The sequence below is a fragment of the Cetorhinus maximus genome, chromosome 31 (assembly GCF_964194155.1).
Source record: "Cetorhinus maximus chromosome 31, sCetMax3.hap1.1, whole genome shotgun sequence".
In the NCBI taxonomy this organism is placed as follows: domain Eukaryota; kingdom Metazoa; phylum Chordata; class Chondrichthyes; order Lamniformes; family Cetorhinidae; genus Cetorhinus; species Cetorhinus maximus.
In genome coordinates this window covers 4430709-4453598 of record NC_135909.1, presented here as the reverse complement: position 1 = coordinate 4453598, position 22890 = coordinate 4430709, and the positions used below count along the sequence as shown (strand labels likewise).

At 50.8% G+C, this 22890-nt stretch overlaps 1 protein-coding gene across 1 annotated transcript in view; it reads right to left on the bottom strand.

Annotated features, from left to right (window-relative positions):
* Positions 1-22890, bottom strand: part of nrxn2b (neurexin 2b) — a 1731499-nt gene that overhangs the window by 1273184 nt on the left and 435425 nt on the right. The window contains exon 5 of the mRNA XM_078532738.1: positions 2544-2845. Within this exon, the coding sequence (XP_078388864.1) occupies positions 2544-2845 (302 nt within the window). The remainder of the gene's footprint in view (positions 1-2543; positions 2846-22890) is intronic.

The following is a 22890-nucleotide window of genomic DNA, read 5'->3' as shown; positions in this document are numbered from 1 at the left end:
GCCCAGCCCTGTGACTCTACAGTGGCTAACTCCATCTGAGGATGTGGTCAGTTCTCTAGGTGGGCCCAGTTTCTTGTCCAATGACTTACAAACCAAGGAAAAAGAGGCCTCCAACTTGAATGGTCGCTGGGTTTGACCTGAGCTCGACATTCTGTCCCCTTTTGTGTGGTCTGACTGATTGTTGGAGAATTGCGATGAAGAAACCTGGCCAAACCCCAGCAAGTGCTCCCAGGCATAATGAACAGAGATAGGCCTAAGTTGCATAGCTTTCTAAAACGTGCCCGGACTCGTACTGAACCCTCGTTCGGACTGCACGTGGAGTCGCGGTGAACAGCGCTGGTCGCTCTATTACAGGGAGGGTACAGCGACACTGGAGAAAGCCCAACGAAGATTCACTAGGACGCAGTCAGAACTGGAGGTTATCCCCATCCGGAAAGGGTGAACGGGTACGGGGGGGGGTCACTCATAAATCCAATGGGGAATTCAGGAGAAACTTCTTTACCCAGGGAGCGGGGGAGAATGTGGAACTCGCTCCCACAGGGAGTGGTTGAGGCGAGCAGTATAAATGCAGATAAGAGGGAAGCCGGATAAACACAGGGGGGAGAAAGGAATAGAAGGGTAGGGTGAGATGAAGAGGGGTTGGGTACAGGCTCACATGGTGCATGAAACACCAGCATGGAGAAGGTGGGCCGAATGGCCTGCTGTTTTGCTCTAAATTGTACACCTATTCCATGTGGGCAACTATCAGGACTTGAGGGTTGCAGGTGGTCCATGAGCTGCAGGTTTAAGCAACCCTTCTCTGAAGTGTTCATTCCTTGCTGGGCCTAGGTTGGTGACTCTGTACATCTTTTGGTACCTCACTGTGAAGGGGCTACTTAACAAAGCAAGGGGAAACATCGCAGCCCCGCACTGTCCTCACATGACGCGTTTGGATGGACATCTCCAGCAAGCTGATCGCTGGACACCCATCTGCAGCGTTAACTCTTGACCAGTTCATCTTCTTCCAGCCCAAGAGCCACCCTTTGGCTGCCCCCCTATCAGGCACAGGCCGGATGTCTCAAATGACTTCCTTTCTCTGTGCCGCAAGATTTTAAGATCCTATCGCTGGCCCAGCTGGCATCAACATCAAGGTCCGAATTCCCAGGACACTCTTATAGTGCGACACAGTCCCACAGTGCTCTCAGCCCCTTCACCACACAGAGTGTAGCAGTTCAAGGGGGAGGCCTTCTCATAGACGACTAGAGGGGGCCTCGCCAGCAACGTTCATACCCTAAGGGCCGACTCGATGAAAGATCAGCTAACTCAGCACCTTTACTGCTCTTGGACAATCATATGGTCACTCAACAGGGAGTCCACAGAATAAAGCTGTGGAGAATTAGCCCGTTGACTACAGCATCTCTGAATTACTGTCGGTTCTCCCGCTTGAATTTTTTGTCCTTTATTTTTTTCGTGGGATGTGGGCGTCACTCCGGTGAGGCCAACATTTGTTGCCCATCCCTACGAGTGACCTCCAGTTGAGTGTCTCGCTCGGCCATTTCAGAGGGGCGGTTAAGAGTCAACCACATCGCTGTGGGGTCTGGAATCACATGTAGGCCCAGACCGGGTAAGGATGGCAAATTTCCTTCCCCTAAAGGGTACATTCGTGAACTAGTTGGGATTTTTTTTTAATAATGATAGCTGCCATGGTCACCATTACTGAGAGTCGCTTTTGGGGAGGTGATGGCGGAGTGGTATTGTTGCTGGATGAGTAATCCAGAGTAATGCCCCTGGGGACCAGGGTTCAAATCCCACCACGGGCAGATGGTGGAACTTGAATTCAATAAAACTCTGGAATTAAAAGTCTAATGATGACCCATGAAACCATTGTGGATTGTTGTTCAAAACCCATCTGGTTCAATAATGCCCCTTTGGGGAAGGAAATCTGCTGTCCTTACCTGGTCTGGCCTACATGTGTTCTCCAGACCTCACAGCAATATGGTTGACTCTTAAATATCCTCTGAACAAGGGGCAATTAGGGATGGGCAATAAATGCTGGCCTAGCCAGCAATGCCCACATCCTATGAAACAAAAACCAGGATTATTAATTGAATTTAAATTCTACCAGCTGATATGGTAGGATTTCAACACAAGTCCCCCCAACTCTGAGCTCAGTGACACTGCCACCATCCCTATTCACACTTTACATGATCGATTTTATGATTTACTAGGATTGCTGTTGTTCACCCTTGGCACGGGGGTGCAGAGGGCATCGGAAATCCCCCTGAACCTGTCCACGTAACTCCAGTCATACCATAAATGACCACTGATTGGCTGGAAGTAAACTCCAGTTGGCCCGGCCCTGGACGGGTCAACCTTCAGCTACCAAACCTTGATTGGGGCAAGGAGGGTATTGGCAGATGGATTGGCGTTGGCGCTGAAGGAAACAATTGGTGCCGCGTAGGGTCCCTGCCCATTCTAGTTCTCCCCCCACCCTCCACCCCGGGCCCCCTAAAGAGTAAGAGGTGAGCGGGCCACAGGTCAGCGGCACGTGGGTTAGTCATTACCTGCCGGAGGTTGCGTGTCACCCTCACGTCGTGCCAGTCGTTGTCGTTGAACTTGCCGTTGACCGGTTCCACCAGCGCCTCGAAGGCCCCCGAGCCCAGGTTGATGACCAGCGAGACGGCCCCGTTCTTCAGTGCCAGGTTGACGTAGTCGGCCGACTTCCCCGTGTGGAGGATCAGCCCGTTGCGCTGGAGCGTCTTGAAGGAGAGCGTGATCTCGTCGCTGCTGCTCTGAATGGGGTTGTGCGAGAGGTCGTAGCAGAAAAACTCGGTGCCTTTGAAGGTGGCCACAGATTCCTCTTTCGCTGCAGGGGGCGGGGGGGTGGGGAAAGGGATGGAAAGTGCGACAGTTAGAAAGGCGGGCAAGACGACGGAAGGACCTTCAGGCTACAGGTTTAACAGGCCCGCGCCCGACAGGTCTGCCTCGCCCGTGCACCGGCAGAGCTGTCAGAGCGAACAGATCCTCGCCCTGACGCTGTCTGGACCCAGACGCGACGGAAAGCAGATTGCTGCACCCACCCCATCCATTTCAGGGAACCCACAAGAGACACATCCACAACTCATTACTTCCAAAAACTCCAGGCCGCCATTTCCAGTGCCGGTGCTGTGCTGTGGGAGTGCTGCACTGTCGGAGGGTCTGTACTGAGGGAGTGCTGCCCTGTCGGAGGGTCAGTACTGAGGGAGCGCTGCACTGTCGGAGGGTCAGTACTGAGGGAGCGCTGCACTGTCAGAGGGTCAGTACTGAGGGAGTGCTGCACTGTCGGAGGGTCAGTACTGAGGGAGTGCTGCACTGTCGGAGGGTCAGTACTGAAGGAGTGCTGCACTGTCGGAGGGTCAGTACTGAGGGAGTGCTGCAGTGTCAGAGAGTCAGTGCTGAGGGAGTGCTGCACTGTCAGAGAGTCAGTACTGAGGGAGCGCTGCACTGTCGGATGGTTAGTACTGAGGGAGTGCTGCCCTGTCGGAGGGTCAGTACTGAGGGAGTGCTGCACTGTCAGAGAGTCAGTACTGAGGGAGTGCTGCACTGTCAGAGGGTCAGTACTGAGGGAGCGCTGCATTGTCGGAGGGTCAGTACTGAGGGAGTGCCGCACTGTCGGATGGTTAGTACTGAGGGAGTGCTGCCCTGTCGGAGGGTCAGTACTGAGGGAGTGCTGCACTGTCGGAGGGTCAGTACTGAGGGAGTGCTGCACTGTCGGAGGGTCAGTACTGAGGGAGCGCTGCACTGTCGGAGGGTCAGTACTGAGGGAGTGCTGCACTGTCAGAGGTGCCACCTTTCAGACGAAACGTTAAACCCAAGGTCTCATGTGCCCTCACAGGTGGATGTAACAGCCCCCCTGCTATTGGAGGGAGAGCAGAGTGGGAGTTCTCCTCAGTGCCCTCGGGCCAATATTTGCCTTTCAACGAACATCACAAAAACAGATGACATAATTGTTTATCGCACTGCTACTGGTGGGAACTTGCAGTGTGCAAACTGGCTGCTGCATCTCCGAAATCACCACAGTGACTAACCAAAGTGCTTCACTGGCTGCAACGTGCTTTGCGACGTCCGGCTTTTCTTTATTTTATTTTCTCTAAGCTCGCCGCCCGCTGCCTTTTTTCGCCTGAGGCTCTGAATGGGATTGTGCGAGAGACAGGAGTAGAAAACACTCTTCTCTCACCACCGACTTCCCCTGGGGGGAATATCCCCCCCCCAACCCAGCTCCCCAAAACGCAATATCCTTCCGGATTCGGTAATAACCTCCCATCCCATTCCTCCCAAAAAGCAGGACTTACGTTTCTGTCCCAACGTCCACAACCAATGCCCCAGGGCTTCCCAGCCAATGGAGCGCTTTTCAAACATAGTCCACTGTGTGTTTCTTTCCCCCCGCCCCCCTCATTCACAGGATACAGGCCTCACTTGGGGCCAGGCCCAGCATTTTATTGCCCTTCCCCGATTGGCCCCTTTGGGGGAAGGCATCGTCAATGCGGCAGCCAATTTACACACAGCAAGCTCCGCTCCCACATGATGCAGAAACAGTGAACCTACATTTCACACATTGAACCGAGGGATAATACAATGCCTCCTGGGACCACCTGCCCTGCCTTGATTTATTTATTTTTTGTGCCCGGGTCTCTGGGGTGGGCTTCCAAACCCACCACCTCTCGATTCGGCTGGCCAGAGCTCGAGCCACAGCTGACATCGCCTGTCAAGAGAGGCCTCCCCCCACCAAGCGGGCCTGGATATGAGAAACCCCCATAAACGCCCGCTCTGTAGGTGACCCAGTGCCTCTGAGAGATCGAGGCAAGGGAAATGAAAAAACTGAAGACTGGCAGAGAACACGACTGAGGTGGGGGGAAATGCTAGATCCACACCAGCCTGCCAGATTGCCTGACTCAAGCCTGTGCAACCACCAACTGTGATCGCGCTCAGCCACGTTACATCAATTACAAAAATGTGCCGATCTCTGCCTGACGCGGGTCTGACTGAGGGAGGCGGAATAGCGAGGCAGTCACCCCCGACTCGGCCGCTCGCTCGCATCAGGAGAGGCGGGCAGGGCGGGCACCTGGATGGGTGAGGCCTCCCCGGCCTGGCCTGAGGCGTTAGGCCGCAACCCGTTCTAGCTAGGCCGCACCCGCTAGCCTGGAAGTGTGGCGGGGGGGGCAGGTTCGATCGAGGCGTTCAAGGGGGGAGCACCAGGCGATTATTCAGATAGAAACGATGTGCAGGGGGGGGAAAAGGGAGGAGAATGGTACTGAGTCAGCGGTTCAAGGGGGGGGAGCAGCTCACCACCACCCTCTCAAAGGGCAACTAGGGATGGGCAATCAATGCTGAAGGGGTCAAAATCCTGGAACTCCCTCCCAGCCAGCAGAAGCCCGCATCCCCGTGAATGAATTTTTTAACAAAGCGCTCAGCTGGAGGGCCGGTAGAGACACGATGGGCCGAACGGCCTCCTTCTGAGCCATACCGATTCTCTCGTAACTGTGTCCAGTGGCTGGGGGACGTAAATGAGCTGGTGCCGTCTCAGGACCAGGCAAAGAATTTCCGATAGGGCTGTTGTCGCCATTGCTTTCCAGCCACAGGAGCACGACTGGAGAAAGAGGCCATTTGTACAGTAAAGGGTTAACTCCAACACTGCGAGTGTAGAACCAAAAGCAGGGAAACAGGATAGGACGGCCCTCAGCGAATGAGTTTGGAAGCAAACAGGTCCTCTAACAACCTCGAAAAAGAACTTTGTACACAATCAGGGAGGTTATCCCTGCCAAAAGAGAGAACTTGACGTGGGGGGCTGTAAGAGGGTGTGGAGATAAAGACGAGGGGGAAGATGTTGAGTAAAGTGCGAACGCTAACAGTACTCCAGCAATAACTACTGAGCATGTGTGTTAAGGAGCTATGTAACAATGATGACAGACAGGAGAGAATGAGGAGAATCTGGGAGAGGAGCACAGGTTGGTCCGAGTGCTTTGTAATCCCATAGCTGAGTGTGTAAATAAAGGTGATGTTGATAAAAGGCTATATGACTCCAGGCACATCTCTTGCAAAGAGACAGCCAACATCTTCCAAGGTGACCCAACAACAACAGAGCTGTTTCTGTTACACTCTCTGTATAACTAGTTATACAGAGAGTGTAACAGAAACAGCTCTGTTGTTGTTGGGTCAAGCCTGATCACCCTTTCTCTCCCTAGAGCACCCCTCACTGTCACCAACTCTCCACAATACACACCTCTCCCGCCCCCAACCTTTCTGTGACATTCTCTCCACACAACGGCCGTTCCTTCACAGTCACTGGGTCAAAGTCCTGGAACTCCCTCCCTAACAGCGCTGTGGGTGTACCTACACCACGTGGGCATGCAGCGGTTCATGAAGGCGGCTCACCCCCACCTTTCCAAGGGGCAATTAGGGATGGGCAATAAATGTTGGACCAGCCAACGACGCCCACAACCCATGAAAGAATAAAAGAAAACAGACCTTGTTGAAAAATTCTCTCCATAACACACCCCACACCATAACGTTCTCTAAAACACCCCTCACTGTAACATTCTCTCCATAACACACCCCTCACTGTAACATTCTCTCTATAACACACCCCTCACTGTAACATTCTCTCCATAACACACCCCTCACTGTAACATTCTCTCCATAACACACCCCTCACTGTAACATTCTCTCTATAACACACCCCTCACTGTAACATTCTCTCCATAACACACCCCTCACTGTAACATTCTCTCTATAACACACCCCTCACTGTAACATTCTCTCCATAACACACCCCTCACTGTAACATTCTCTCTATAACACACCCCTCACTGTAACATTCTCTCCATAACACACACCTCACTGTAACATTCTCTCTATAACACACCCCTCACTGTAACATTCTCTCCATAACACACCCCTCACTGTAACATTCTCTCCATAACACACCCCTCACTGTAACATTCTCTCTATAACACACCCCTCACTGTAACATTCTCTCTATAACACACCCCTCACTGTAACATTCTCTCTATAACACACCCCTCACTGTAACATTCTCTCCATAACACACCCCTCACTGTAACATTCTCTCCATAACACACCCCTCACTGTAACATTCTCTCTATAACACACCCCTCACTGTAACATTCTCTCCATAACACACCCCTCACTGTAACATTCTCTCTATAACACACCCCTCACTGTAACATTCTCTCCATAACACACACCTCACTGTAACATTCTCTCTATAACACACCCCTCACTGTAACATTCTCTCCATAACACACCCCTCACTGTAACATTCTCTCCATAACACACCCCTCACTGTAACATTCTCTCCATAACACACCCCTCACTGTAACATTCTCTCTATAACACACCCCTCACTGTAACATTCTCTCCCTAACACACCCCTCACTGTAACATTCTCTCTATAACACACCCCTCACTGTAACATTCTCTCTATAACACACCCCTCACTGTAACATTCTCTCTATAACACACCCCTCACTGTTACATTCTCTCCATAACACACCCCTCACTGTAACATTCTCTCCATAACACACCCCTCACTGTAACATTCTCTCCATAACACACCCCTCACTGTATCATTCTCTCCATAACACACCCCTCACTGTAACATTCTCTCTATAACACACACCTCACTATAACATTCCCTCTATAACACACCCCTCACTGTAACATTCTCTCTATAACACACCCTCACTGTAACATTCTCTCTATAACACACCCCTCACTGTAACATTCTCTCTATAACACACCCCTCACTGTAACATTCTCTCCATAACACACCCCTCACTGTAACATTCACTCTATAACACACCCCTCACTGTAACATTCTCTCCCTAACACACCCTCACTGTAACATTCTCTCTATAACACACCCCTCACTGTAACATTCTCTCTATAACACACCCCTCACTGTAACATTCACTCTATAACACACCCCTCACTGTAACATTCTCTCCATAACACACCCCTCACTGTAACATTCTCTCCATAACACACCCCTCACTGTTACATTCTCTCTATAACACACCCCTCACTGTAACATTCTCTCTATAACACACACCTCACTGTAACATTCCCTCTATAACACACCCCTCACTGTAACATTCTCTCTATAACACACCCCTCACTGTAACATTCTCTCTATAACACACCCCTCACTGTATCATTCTCTCTATAACACACCCCTCACTGTAACATTCTCTCTATAACACACCCTCACTGTAACATTCTCTCTATAACACACCCCTCACTGTAACATTCTCTCTATAACACACCCCTCACTGTAACATTCTCTCCATAACACACCCCTCACTGTAACATTCACTCTATAACACACCCCTCACTGTAACATTCTCTCCATAACACACCCCTCACTGTAACATTCTCTCCATAACACACCCCTCATTGTAACATTCACTCTATAACACACCCCTCACTGTAACATTCTCTCCATAACACACCCCTCACTGTAACATCCTCCCTGTAACACACCCCTCACTGTAACATCCTCCCTGTAACACACCCCTCACTGTAACATCCTCCCTGTAACACGCCCCCCACAATAACTTCCCCTCCATAACGCAACATTCACCTGTTGCACTGAAAGTACAAATATCTTACTCCGGCACTCTCTATAACTGCCCAATGTTGAAACCACTCCCGCCCAGCACTATTCTGTATGGCACACAGTCCGCACACAGTCCCTCAGCGCCACGAAGAGGCAGATTACATCCTTCCTGTCATCCCTGAAGGCAGCGTGACTGATCTTTCGCAGCACGCTGAAGGTATCTGCAGGGTCTGAGGAGGCGGCTGAGAGACAGGCCCCTGCGAGGGTGAGTGACGCGCCCCCTCCCTCGCCCGCCCCCAGCATTTAATATCACGCGTTCCCCTCCATCAGTGTGTGATCTCCTGAATGGGAACCCGACACATCAATTAATTCCACGACACCCGGTGAGGCTTAATAACCGATAGATGATCGTTCTCGCCAAGGGTGTTCTAATTTTCCCTGATAATCAAGGATGATCTCGTGAAAGATGGCAGATTAACACTATATTTAGAATTGCAAGGGAGCAGCAATTAAGACTGATTAAAAATTCTGCAATCATCACCTAGGATCAAAAGCCCTGTTTCAATTTGCAAATATTGAAATCTGAGTAACTCATAGGATTCTTGATTCAAATGCTCTGTGCCACACAGTAGGCTGTACAACAGCCGTGGGAAGGGCTAAGAATATACCCCAGTGGTTATCAAATGACTCACATTATTAGTCAGGGTGATACGCCAGAGCTTTGGCGTCCCCAAGCCTTTTATTCAGCTTTACTTCGGATGTGTTATTCTCCCTTATTCTATCAGCCTTTTCCCTCCTTCTTCGTGGTTTTCAAATCACTCGTTTCTCATTGTGGTTCCATCCCACAGGGCTTGAGCCTTGAAGATAAAGGACGCGCGTTGGCAGAGCTTTTACTCCCTGCCCTCATCAGGACAACGGGCAAGAATACCAGATGTAAAGGGAACAACAATTTATACTTCACGAGAGGAGAGTGCTGGTTCGTTGGCAAGCGGACTCCGATGGGTGGAGGCGTTGCCATGGAGGGGGCACCAGTAAACTGCTGAATGACAGTTAACTGCCAAGCTTTGTTTACATTCAACCCAGGCAGGTTGACTCCGATTGGTCAAGGCTTTATCCTGGGTAATGAACCAGAGAATGGCTGTCACCCCCATTTTGTTTAGCTGAAACAGCAAAGTCTGCTGTTTTCTGGTTCCTTCTCGCTCGCACTCCCATGGCTCATCTCCTACGTCAACACCACCGGCTGCATTTTACGGTGGGGTGGGCTTCACTGGCCCGCCAGCATGACCGCGGCCAGATTGCAGGCGGCGGTCAGCTTCCCGACCGCTCCCGCTCGCCCCCCCCACCTCTGAGCTCACCCAACGAGGGCAAAATTCTGCCCATTGTTGCATTAGGTGCCTTTTTTTCTATTCATTCACGGGATGTGGGCGTCGCTGGCTGGGCCCAGCATTTATTGCCCATCCCTAATTGCCCCCTTGAAAAGGTGGGGGGTGAGCCGCCTTCTTGAACCGCTGCAGTCCGTGTGGTGTAGGTACACCCACAGCGCTGTTAGGGAGGGAGTTCCAGGGTTTTGACCCAGCGACAGTGAAGGAACGGCCGATATATTTCCAAGTCAGGATGGTGGGTGGCTCGGAGGGGAACTTGCAGGTGGTGGTGTTCCCCATGTGTCTGTTACCCTTGTCCTTCTAGGTGGTAGTGGTCATGGGTTTGGAAGGTGCTGTCGAAGGAGCCTTGGTGAGTTGCTGCAGTGCATCTTGTAGATGGTACACACACTGCTGCTACTGTGCGTCGGTGGTGGAGGGAGTGAATGTTTGTGGATGGGGTGCCAATCAAGCTGCTTTGTCCTGGACGGTGTCGAGCTTCTTGAGTGTTCTGGGAGCTGCACTCATCCAGGCAAGTGGGGAGTATTCCATCACACTCCTGACTTGTGCCTTGTAGATGGTGGATAGGCTTTGGGGAGTCAGGAGGTGAGTTATTCGCTATAGGGTTCCCAGCCTCTGACCTGCTCTTGTAGCCACAGTATTTATATTCCTTTTTATTTATTAGCAGGGTGTGAGCTAGACCAGCATTTATTGCCCATCCCTAATTGCCCTTGAGGAGGTGGTGGTGAGCTGTCTTCTTGAATGGCTGTAGTCCATGTGGTGTAGGTACACCCACAGTGCTGTTATGGAGGGAGTTCCAGGATTATGGCTGGTCCAGTTCAGTTTCTGGTCAATGGTAAACCCCAGGATGTTGATGGTTGGGATGTAATAAACCCCTCACTGTAACACTTGGATGTAATAAATCCCTCACTGTAACACTGCAATGTAATAAATCCACGGGGCCCTGATCTTGCAGACAGAAAGAACATGTACACACATTGAGCCTGTTTCAGCTAAACAAAATAAGTAATAGCCATTCACTGGTTTATTTCTCAGGGCAATGCCTTGACCAATCATAGTCAAGCTGCGTGGTTTAAATGTCAAACAATGTTTGGCAGTTAACTGTCAGTCACCATCAACTGGTGCAGTCCCCATGGCAATGTTTCTACCAATCAGAGTTCACTTGCCAATCAATCAGCGCTCTCCTCTCCTACAGTATAAATTTGTTGTTTCTCTTTCACTGGTAATTTTGCAAACCGTCCTGATGAGTGCCGGGCGAAAAGTTTCGTCAAAAAAAGTCTCCTCTTTCAGCGGCACTCAAGTGGATACATCTTCCCTATATCTACCCTGTCAGAACGCTTTCATAATCTTAAAGACTTCTTTCCGGGCACTCCTCAACCTTCTCCTTCCTCTTCCACAGACACCTATTCCGACAACGCGGCATTCCCTTCGTCGGCCTCCAGCGCGCTCTCAAGAGTGGCCGGGGGGCGGGGTTGGCAACATCTGACTAAAAAGGGGCAGAATTGCCGCGAACTCAACTGAGCTGACAACGCTGCTAGACCTCAACCCTGCGTCTCACCATTTCCCCATTCCATACTCCAAGTTAAAATCTATCCTTTGATTTGCCTCTATCCAGTTACACTGGGGCCATGGTCAAAGTCCCCTCTAGTGCTAAACCCGCCAGAGTGATCTAAACCACAGTAGCTGACAACTGAACACAGAGAAAGCCTTACATATTGGGAGGAAAAATGTGGCAGGCACTTAATTAATTAATTAATCAATCAAATGGGTTAGGTCAGTGGCTGAAACGTGACAGTATTGGCTTCATGAAGTTGGGGCGGCAGGAATATGCTTCAAGGAGAGATTGAGCAGAATGACGTCTATACTCTACCAGTTTAAAGAGGTGATCTCATTGAAACATATAAGGTGTTTCGAGGGCTTGCCAGGTTGGGTGCTGAGAGGCCTTTCCCAACCCCCCGCACCCCCACCCCCCCGTCTGGAGAGTCTACAACTCGGGTGTTGGGGGTGGTGCAGTCACAGACTCAGGATGAGAGGTCAGCCATTTTGGATCGAGATGAGGAGACCTTTCTTCACTCGGACGGTCGGCGGGTCTTTGGAATTCTCTACCCCGCAGAGCCGTGGATGCTCAGTCATTGAGTATATTCAGGACAGAGATCGAGGGATTTTTAGATACGACGGGACTCAAAGGAGCGAGCAGGAAATTGGGCTTGAGGTGGGAGATCAGTCATTATCTTATTGACTGGGGGGAGCAGATTCGAGGGGCTGAATGGCCTGATCCTGCTCCTAATTCGTATGTTCTTGAATTCTGGATCCTGGTCAGTGTGTGGGAAGCCCTACCTGTTTTTTGTTATTCATTCATGGGATGTGGGTGTCGCTGGCTGGGCCCAGCATTTATTGCCCATCCCTAATTGCCCCCTTGAGAAGGTGGTGGTGAGCCACTTTCTTGAGCTGCTGCAGCCCATGTGGTGTAGGTACACCCACAGTGCTGTTAGGGAGGGAGTTCCAGGATTTTGACCCAACGACAGTGAAGGAATGGCCGATATATTTCCAAGTCAGGTTGGTGAGGGGCTTGGAGGGGAACTTGCAGGTGGTGGTGTTCCCATGTGTCTGCTGCCCTTGTCCTTCTAGATGGTAGAGGTCGTGGGTTTGGAAGGTGCTGTCGAAGGAGCCTTGGTGAGTTGCTGCAGTGCATCTTGTAGATGGTACACACACTGCTGCTACTGTGCGTCGGTGGTGGAGGGAATGGATGTTGGAGGTGGTGGACGGGGTGCCAATGAAATGGGACGTCTTAGCAGACAGAACAATAATTTTATACACCACCAGATGGGATGTGGCTTTTCTGTCAAGGTTTTATTCCTTTGCGAGCTTTGATAAAGTGTTTCTTGCTCGTGTAATCATGCAAAGACGTCACCATGTGAGCTATACTGAACTGACGCGCCACTGGAAATATAAAACAGTGGAGGTTTTCTTCCCAAATCAATTCATTTTTATAGCTCAGCTTGTTTTATGACGATGCCAAAGTGAATATTTTGATTAAAGTGTGAGAACAATTGTTGAAATCAATTGAACACTTAGTGGAATGTGCTGTAATATTTCCCAGATTTCTGGCCTTGTCCCCTTGAATGTGATATCCTCTGACACCAAATCCACTCCTCAGTCATTCATCCCCCAGCCTATTCCCTGTGTTGTTTCTGCATTTGATCTGAGTAGAAACGTGTTAGAAATCATGCAGAAATGTCAATTGTCAAGAGTCGTCAAAGGGAATTTGGGAATTTTTTTAATTCGTTCATGCAATGTGGGCATCACTGGCTAGGCCAGCATTTGTTGCCCATCCCTAATTGCCCTTGCTCAGAGGGCATTTTTTTTTTTAAAAGCACATTGCTGTGTAGGCCAGAACAGCAGATTTCCTTCTCTGAAGGAGACATAAGTGAACCAGCTGGGCTTTTACAACAATGATTTCAAGGCCATCGTTAGACTTTTAACTCCAGAAATTTATTGAGCTCAAACTCCACCATCTGCCGTGGTGGGATTCGAACCTGGGTCACCCAGAGCATTACTCCAGGTCTCTGGATTACCAGCCCAGTGACAATACCACAACGCCACTACCTCCCCACTAATATGACTGGAGACTGCAAGGGGAGCGATTGTAGCTGTTGGGTTTTTGTGAGATACTGGTGAGGCTTTAAGGCATTCACCCGAACATGTTAACAAGGAGCCCCAATAGAAAACCTGAGGCGAGTAGCGAATTAAGGAAGAACCCTCCGGAGGTTGGCATGGCAACTGCAACTTGCATTTATATAGCGCCTTTAACGTACAACACTCCCCGAGGTGTTTCACAGGAGCATTATCAGACAGAGATCTGTCACCGAAACCTGTAAGGAGATATTAGGACAGGAGACCAAGAGCTCAGCAAAAGAGGTAGGGTTCAGAGGTTACGAGGCAAAAATAAGAGCTCATGGTGTAAGGGTAGCATATTGGGATGGATAGAGGATTGGTTAGCTAATAGGATACAGAGAGTAGGCATAAATGGGTCATTTTTGTAACGAGTGGAGTGCCACAGGGATCAGTGATGGGGCCTCAACTATTCACAATTTATTTCCGTGACTTGGATGAAGGGACCAAATGTATAGTTGCTAAGTTTGCTGATGATACTGTCAAGATGGATGTTTTTTTAAAAATATTTTTGGGAATATGATGGCATCCACGATTAATTAAATGGGGGGAAGACAAATTGTCTGTGGGAACTGAGAGGTGAAAGCTAAGGAGCCAGATGCATGCATTTGTAACGCGAGGCTATGGTGAAGTTGGGATTAAGAGTAAAATAAGTTGGGTTTTAAAATTTGCTTAAGGTGATAGGTAAGAACTTGACTTCTCAGCCGCTAAATTTCAAAGGGAATTTAAGGGACTTCTACAACTTACAAAGGTTTCACAAAGTGAACAAGGGAAGGTTATTCAATTTTATGTGATCCAAAAGTGGAGGCAAAAGGAAGACGTAAAAGATTTTTATGTTTTGGAAAGGTTGGGTTCAAAGAGGTGCTTAGGACAATGGAGTCCAGAGTGAAAGGGGGTAAAAAAAGATATTCAAAGAAAGATGTTTAATTGAGTTGAGGTGGCTGTGCAGGGGAGATGACCTGAGACCATGTCTGTGCCGAGGGTAGTTGCGAATGTGAAGCAGCCATCCAGGTTTAAGCCAGAAAAGTCTTTGCTTTCAGAGAGCAGTCAGTTTCTGAACTTCCTTCAGATTTCCACAGCAGAGTGGAAAAGAGAATGAGAAGTCGTGTGGTATACTTTATCAAAGTAGCAGCAGTTTTTTGCCTTGGGTAATATTACTGGATTTTTATGGTTAAAAGTCGATAAGAGAGCTGCTGCCAAGTAGTTTGCTTATATGTTCTGACCAAATGGGTTTTTTTGGGGAATGTTTTATAAGGCTGTTTCAACTGTGTAATTTCACTCATGTGTTTAAATTGTTTTTTTGGTCGTCAATAAATCTTTTAATTTTAAAATCCTAAAAGTGTGACAGGGATACTATGCTTCTGGGATCGATAGTTTTCCCCCTCGTTTTCAAAATACAAAACAAAAAAAAAAAAAGTTATGATCAGAAAGGCAAGTCTGGAATTTGACTTGCTCAACAAATAACATCGGCTGCAGTCGTAACAATGCAAAGATAGGTCGGAAAGTAAATCGTGAAGAGGATGTAAGTGAGTGGTATTTGGTAGGTGGAGTGTAATGTGGGAAAATCTGAACTTGTCCACTTTGGCAGGATAAAGAGAAGAAAACACCATATTATTTAAATGGAGGGAGATTGCAGAACTTTGAGGTACAGAGGGATCTGGGTGTCCTAGTACATGAATCACAAAAAGTTAGTGTCCAGATGCAGCAAGTGATTAGGAAGGCAAGTGGAAGGTTGTCGTTTATTGCAAGGGGAATGGAATATAAAAGTAGGGATGTTTTTTCCTACAGTTGTACAGGGCGTTGGTGAGACCACATCTGGAGTACTGTGCACAGTTTTGGTCTCCTTATTTGAGAAAGGGTATAAATGCGTTAGAAGCAGTTCAGAGAAGGTTCACTCAACTGATTCCTGGGATGAGGGGGTTATCTTATGAGGAAAGGTTGGACAGGCTGGGGCCTGTGTCCATTGGAGTTTAGAAGAATGAGAGGTGACCTTATTGAAACATATATGGGCCTAGTACTGGAAAATGGGATTAGAATCGTTAGGTACTTGTTTGACCTGCGCAGACTTGATGGGCCGAAGGGCCTTTTTCTGTGCTGTAGACCTCTATGACTCTATGAGATCCTGAGGGGGCTTGACAGGGTGGATGCGGAGAGGATGTCTCGCCTTGTGGGAGAGACCAGAACTAAGGGACACCGTTTAAAAATAAGGGTCTCCCATTTAAGACGGAGATGAGGGGAATTCCTTTTCTCTCAAAGGCTCGTGAGTCTAGGGGACTCACTGTGGAGTCCTCTTCCCCAGAGAGCAATGGAGGCTGGGTCGTTGAATATTTTTAGTGCAGAGGGAGATAGATTCTTGACTAAAGGGGGTCAAAGGTTATCAGGGGGTAGGCGGGACTGCGGAGTTGAGGCCACAATCAGATCAGCCACGGTCTTATTTAATGGTGGAGCAGGCTCGAGGGGCCGAAGGGTTTACTCTTGCACCTAATTCGTATGAACATTAAGAAGCATCTTAATGGAGAAGGGGTCAAGAGGTGGAGAGATTTAGCGGGGGGTGGGGAAATTGCAGGGCCTATGGCTGAGGGCCTGGAAGCAGATCCATCAATGGTGGGGTGACTAAAATTGTGGGTTCCCAAATGCCTGACATTGGAGGAGAGCAGAGGGTTGCAGGGCTGGAGGAGGAGGTTACAGAGATGGGGGTTCGGGGGGAAAGGAGAGGGGGGAGGGGGGAAACCTCGGAGGGATTTGAACACGAGGGCGAGGACTTTAAAATCGAGGCATTGCCAGACCAGGAGCCACGAGGGATGATGGGTAAACGAGACTCTGGTGCAGGACACGCAGAAAGGTGGCCTGATTCCAGGATGTCAATCATCAGAGCTGAAGGACATTGCTGTAGGACTTCCTCGGGCCAACATGATTGGCTTAACAGCTTACAAGTGTTCACCGGTGAGCTCCCTCTCTGTCCCGGGAGCGGTTTGCAGGTAATTCCAGTGCGGGTCAAGCTTTACCAACTCCTCCAATAAGGGTACAGCCCGTGCCAGTCCGCGGCTGGACCTGGAGAGCCTGCAGTCCCGGGCTGCCATCTCGTAACACTATTCACAACCCACTGAGGACTGAGCCGAGCGCCTTGCCCTCACCTTCAATCGCATTGCCCACACCCAGTCGCGCCAACACTCATGACCCAGTTGCATCAACAACCTGGGCTCAAGGGCGTGACCAGTGCCTCTCCACCGACTCCACGGCTAAAACCGAAGGTGGGATAAGCATCACTCGCTCGAAGGGGGGTACAGTTTCGACAATGCCCACGGCACTTGTCGAGAACCTAAATCTGTCCTTCTTTCCATCTGCAGCAGCAGTGTGTTCCCTTGGCATAACCAGCATTTCCCAGCACCCCCTTCTACCCCTGGCTCCCGCCCACCCCCCACCTTGCACCAGGTGTGATGTGAATTGCCAGTTCCGGCTTGTGCCCTTTCCCTCTCCAAGGGGCTACGGCGTTGGGTCCTTGACTCTGGCACTCGGGAGTCAGCGCACCAGCCCAAAGTCACGCGCACGCTTACAGGAATGATGGGAACTCCCACAAACCTCCAGAGCCTGCTCTGAGGCTGCCCTTTCCCCTCAGCTGTCACCCTTCGGGACAAACACTCCACTCGGAAAACCGATTTGCCACCCCCCGTTCCGACTCCCCCTCCCACCCTGCCACAGCGTGCTTCAAATCTTGATCTCCCGTCGCTCTGTCTACCCGCGGAGTGAGCACCCCAAGTCTTGTAGACATCTCTTCACCTTCCCTGTGGCTATCCCGCTGTTCCTCAAGATCAGTCGCCTGCAATGGCCTTGTCTAGACTTTCTTTGTTCTCGGGGCCTGGGCACAGCTGGTAAAAGGCCAGCGTTTGTTGCCAATCCCTGAGTGTCTTGAGCTGAGGGCAATCAAGAGCCAACCACATTTGCTGTGGGGTCTGGAGTCACATGTAGGCCCAGACCGGGTAAGGAGGGCAGATTTCCTTCCCTAAAGGGGACATTAGTGAACCAGATGATCGTTGTCATGGTCACCATGACTGAGACTAGCTTTATACTCTTTTGATTAACCTTAAACTAAAATACACTAATCAACAAATTAACAAGTTAAATTAAAGTCATAGCCCCTTAAAGGGACACTGCAATAGAAGACAACATTTTTTAAGGAAACATAACTAATTCAATTAAACTGTTGCTTCAGGAGCTGACATGCACTCCAGCCCCTTCGGTGCCCCCTGGTCGCGGAAGGCCTCAAGCATACCAGTGGGCACCGCGTCCTCCCTCTCAAGGGGAGGCATAACCGCGGGGAAGGGGCAGACATTTGGGCCAGATGACCCCCCACCCACCCCCTGTCGATCACCCACTGCCTGGACCTGTTGACGGCCATCTTGGCCAGGCCCAGGCTCAGGAGTAGGCCTCACGTGGAGGTCCTCCTCCCCTGCACACGCGCCACCCCTGCGCCCGAATGGCCAAAGATCAGGAGCACGGGGGGGGGGTGGGAGCGCAGCCAAGGCTTCAGGAGCCAGCCCCGTCAAATGACCGAAAGAGGGTCTGCGGCCCTGTGCAGCCGACAACAAGCACGGAACGCGGGGCTCCTCGAAGCGGCGGCGAATGCAGGGAGCCTGGGGGCCCACGAACCACCTTGGCCTACCAGCGTACGGGACTGCTGGGCCCAACGGCCTCCGTACCGCCTTCCCGGGGGCAGTAAAGGGGGAGAGAGCCCTCGAGCCGCCCGACACCTCCGGACGGAACGCCGCGGCGTGTCCGGACAGTTGGCGGGGGAGGGGGTGGGGGGGGGGGACGCGGAAGCAAAGAAGGCGGAGCAGCAGCCGGCACAGGAAATCCCTCCGCGCAGACTGAATAGGCCCGGAGGCATTTCCGCAAGATGGCTCAAATTGTGTGTGGGGAGGGTTAGGGTTAGGGTTAGGCTAGCGTTGCAATTCCAGATTTTTTTCCTGGTTGACTTTAAATCCCACCAGCTACCGCGGTGGGCTTGAATCCACGTTTCCCCCAGGGTCCGCTAAGCTGGGCCTCTGGATTCTGAGCCCAGCGATATCACCGCAAGACCACCCGTTTCCCCCCCAAAATCCGCTCCCTCGCGTTTCCCCAACCCGCCCGGGTTGGCTAGACGCTCTCAACACCGAGGCCCTGCATCAGAGCGCGTCCAGAGCGCGGTCAAAGCAGCATTGCAGGAAAACCGGTCAAACTCGGGAACGAACGGCTCTTGCCTGCCTTAAAATGGCATCACCGGTGCCAGTGTCACTGATTTTTACTGGGATTTGAAAACTCGGAACCGGTTTTTTTTTTTCCCCCCCCCTGGATGTGGCTCCTGGGGACGAGCTCTTCAGCAACTCGATCCTCGGCCCACCAGCTGCGAAGCCATTGTTGGTCGGTCACGGAAGGTAGGGAAATTGGCAGGGTGGTTAAACAGGGGAGGAGGACAGCCCTAAACGGCAGGAGGATGTCGGTGGACTGGTCAAGTGGGCAGAGCAGGGGCGAATGGAATTCAACCCGGAAAAGTGTGGGGTAATGCACCTGGGGAGGGCTAACAAGGCAAGGGATTAGGCCATGAATGGTAGGGCCACAAGACCATAAGACATAGGAGCAGAAATTAGGCCATTCGGCCCATCGAGTCTGCTCCCCCATTCAATCATGGCTGATGGGTTTCTCAACCCCATTCTCCCGCCTTCTCCCCGTAACCTTTGAAAGTGCTGGAAGATCAGGGGGGCCTTGGTGTGCATATCCACAGATCCCTGAAGGCAGCAGGGCAGGTAGATGAGGTGGATAAGAAGGCATATGGGATACTTGCCTTTATTAGCCGAGGCGTGGAATACAAGAGCAGGGAGGTTTAGCTGGAACTGTATAAAACGCTGGTCAGGCCACAACTGGAGTACTGCATGCAGTACATGATATGAAGGATGTGATTGCACTGGAGAGGGTGCAGAGGAGATTCACCAGGATGCTGCCTGGGCTGGAGGGTCTGAGCTATGAGGAAAGATCGGATAGGCACATAGACACGCAGAAACTAGGAACAGGAGTAGGCCATTCGGCCCTTCGAGCCTGCTCCGCCATTCAATATGATCATGGCTGATCCTCTATCTCAACGCCACATTCCTGCTTTCTCTCCATACCCCTTGATGCCCCAAATATCCAAAAACTTATCAATTTCTTTCTTGAGTATACTCAGTGATCTGGCCTCCACAGCCTCCTGTGGTAGAGAATTCCACAGGTTGACCACCCTCTGGGTGAAGAAATGTTTCTTCATCTCAATCCTAAATGGCCTGTCCCATATCCTGAGACTGTGGGCCCTGGTTGTAGACTCCCCAGCCAGGGCAAATATACTCCCCGCATCCAGTCTGTCCAGCCCTTAGAATTTTATACATTTCAATCCGATCCCCTCTCATTCTTCTAAACTCCAGTGAATACAGACCCAGTCGAACCAATCTCTCCTCATACAACAATCCTGCCATCCCAGGTGTTAGTCTGGTGAACCTTCACTGCACTCCCTCTATGGCAAGTATATCCTTTCTTAGGTAGGGAAACCAAAACTGCACACAGTACTCCAGGTGTGGTCTCACCAAGGCCCTGTGTAACTGCAGTATGACATCCCTACCTCTGAACTCAAACCCTCTTGCAACGAAGGCCAACATACCATTTGCCTTCCTAATTGTTTGCTGCACCTGCCTATTTACGTTCATTGACAAGGACACTCCGATCCCTTTGTGCACCCACATTTCCCAATACCTCACTATTTCAATAATACTCTGCTTTTCTGTTTTTCACACCCGAAGAGTATAACTTCACATTTATCCACGTTATACTGCATCTGCCATGTGTTTGCCCACCACACACAGCTTGTCTAAATCGCCCTGAAGCCTCCTTGCTCCCTCTTCACAACTGGGGTTGTTTTCCTTGGAGCAGCGAAGGTTGAGAGGGGACCTGGTACAGGTGTATAAGATTATGAGGGGCATAGAAAGGGTGGATAGGAAGGCACTTTTTCCATTAATAGAGGGGTCAATAACCAGGGGGCATAGATTTAAGGTAAGAGGTAGAAGGCTAAGAGGGAAGTTGAGGAGAAATTTTCTCACCCAGAGGGTGGTGGGAGTCTGGAACTCACTGCCTGAAAGGGAGGTTGAGTCAGAAACTCTCGTAACATTTGAGAAGTGTTTAGATATTCACTTGCGTTGCCATAGCTTTCAGGGCAATGGGCCAAGTGCTGGAAAATGGGATGAGTGTAGTCAGATCTTTGTTGGCTGTCACTGATATGATGGGCCGAATGGCCTCCTTCTGTGCTGTAAAGGTCTATGAGGGCAGATAAAGAGGGCGTGGAAGGATGGGCAAAGAGCAGAGATTGTAGAGCTAGTCACCGGCCAGTTAACAGCGGGTACAGATCACACATAATATGTCAGGTCGCAGAAATCACAGAACGTCACACAACAGCAGAATAAATCCATTGTCAATGGAATGCAATGGCACTACCAGCTATTGTAGGACATAGGCCAGGGCTTTTCAGATGGCGGGGTTCCCCTTCCCACAACCCAAAGGGTCAGTGGCCAACGCATCACTTCCAATACTGGCTGCCCCGCGACCATTTAACGCTCCCAGTGAGCATTCATTGGCTGGAGGCTGCCCCTATCAGCCGGGAGGAAGTCCCGCCTCAAGAGTGCTGGCAGCCAATCTGATTGGCCGGCAGCTGTCTAGTCCCAGCAGCGCCACCAGCTGCAGTGGACAGGACTGGGACTGCAAGCAGTCTCCGGCGTCTTAAGTCCCGGGAGTCCAGGGTCAGGTGAGTGTGGGGGTCTTGGTGCAAGGTTGTGGGGGGGTGGGGGGAGGTGAGCCCAGCGGTGGGGGGGTGGGGGGGGAGGGTGGTGGCGGGTGGGCAGAGGTGGGGTGCGGGTATTGCTGGAGAGGCCGTAGGGGGAAGGAGCATTCGCAAGGGCCAGGCTTTGTGGAGGGTGGGTGGGTGGGGGAAGGGGGGGTGTTGAATAATGTTGAAAGGGGGCTGTTGATAGAGGGGCCTGCCCTTCCCTTTCCACCAGAGGTCTGAGCAGGGTCACTTTCTGGTCATTCCCCCCAGCCCCTGAATGCCCCCCCCCTCCTGCCAGCCTGAGAACTGAAGCTGGGTGGGAAACGGCCCTTAAGTGGTCACTAATTGGCCACTGAAGGGCCTCAACTGGAGCAAAGGTGGACGGGCCAACCTAGGCCTCGCTTGGTCCTCCTGAAACACTGTGTCTACAAGAGCAGGTCAGAGGCTGGGAATCCTGCGGTGAGTAACTCACCTCCTGACTCCCCAAAGCCTGTCCACCATCTACAAGGCACAAGTCAGGAGTGTGATGGAACACTCCCCACTTGCCTGGATGAGTGCAGCTCCCACAACACTCAAGAAGCTCGACATCATCCAGGACAAAGCGGCCCCGCTTGACTGGCTCCACATCCACAATCATTCACTCCCTCCACCACCGATGCACAGTAGCAGCAGTGTGTGTACCATCTACGAGATGCACTGCAGCAACTCACCAAGGCTCCTTTGACAGCATCTTCCAAACCACCACCATCTAGAAGGACAAGGGCAGCAGACACATGGGAACACCACCACCTGGGGTTCCCCTCCAAGCCACTCACCATGCTGACTTGGAAATATATCGGCCGTTCCTTCACTGTCGCTGGGTCACAATCCTGGGACTCCTTCCCTAACAGCACGGTGGGTGTACCTACACCACAGGGACTGCAGCGGTTCGAGAAGGCGGCTCACCCCCCACCTTCTCAAGGGGGCAATTAGGGATGGGCAATAAATGCTGGCCTATTACTGATCTACTGCCACTTGTTGCTCTTAATCTCAACACTGCTGATGTTTGCAAACAGATAACACAGACCCCAGAAAAAGCAACCAAAGCTGCAGAACCATAATCGCTGTGAAATGTGGAGTTCCACAGCTGAAAAATTGTTCATTAATAATAAAGACATCAGGATCCGCACTGAAAACGGCAGTAACAAGTATTTGTAATGATGTAGCACTGTTAATGAAGTAAAACATCGCTTCACAGAAGGGGTTAAAAGTCAAAATTTGACCCCGAGCCACATGAGGAGATATTTAGGGACAGGTGACCAAAAGCTCGGTCAAAGAGGTCAGTTTTAAGGGGTGTCTTAAAGGAGGAGAGAGAGAGGCGGGGAGGTTTAGGGAGGGAATTCCAGAGCTCAGGGCCCAGGCTAGAGTCGCCAACTGTGATTAAATGC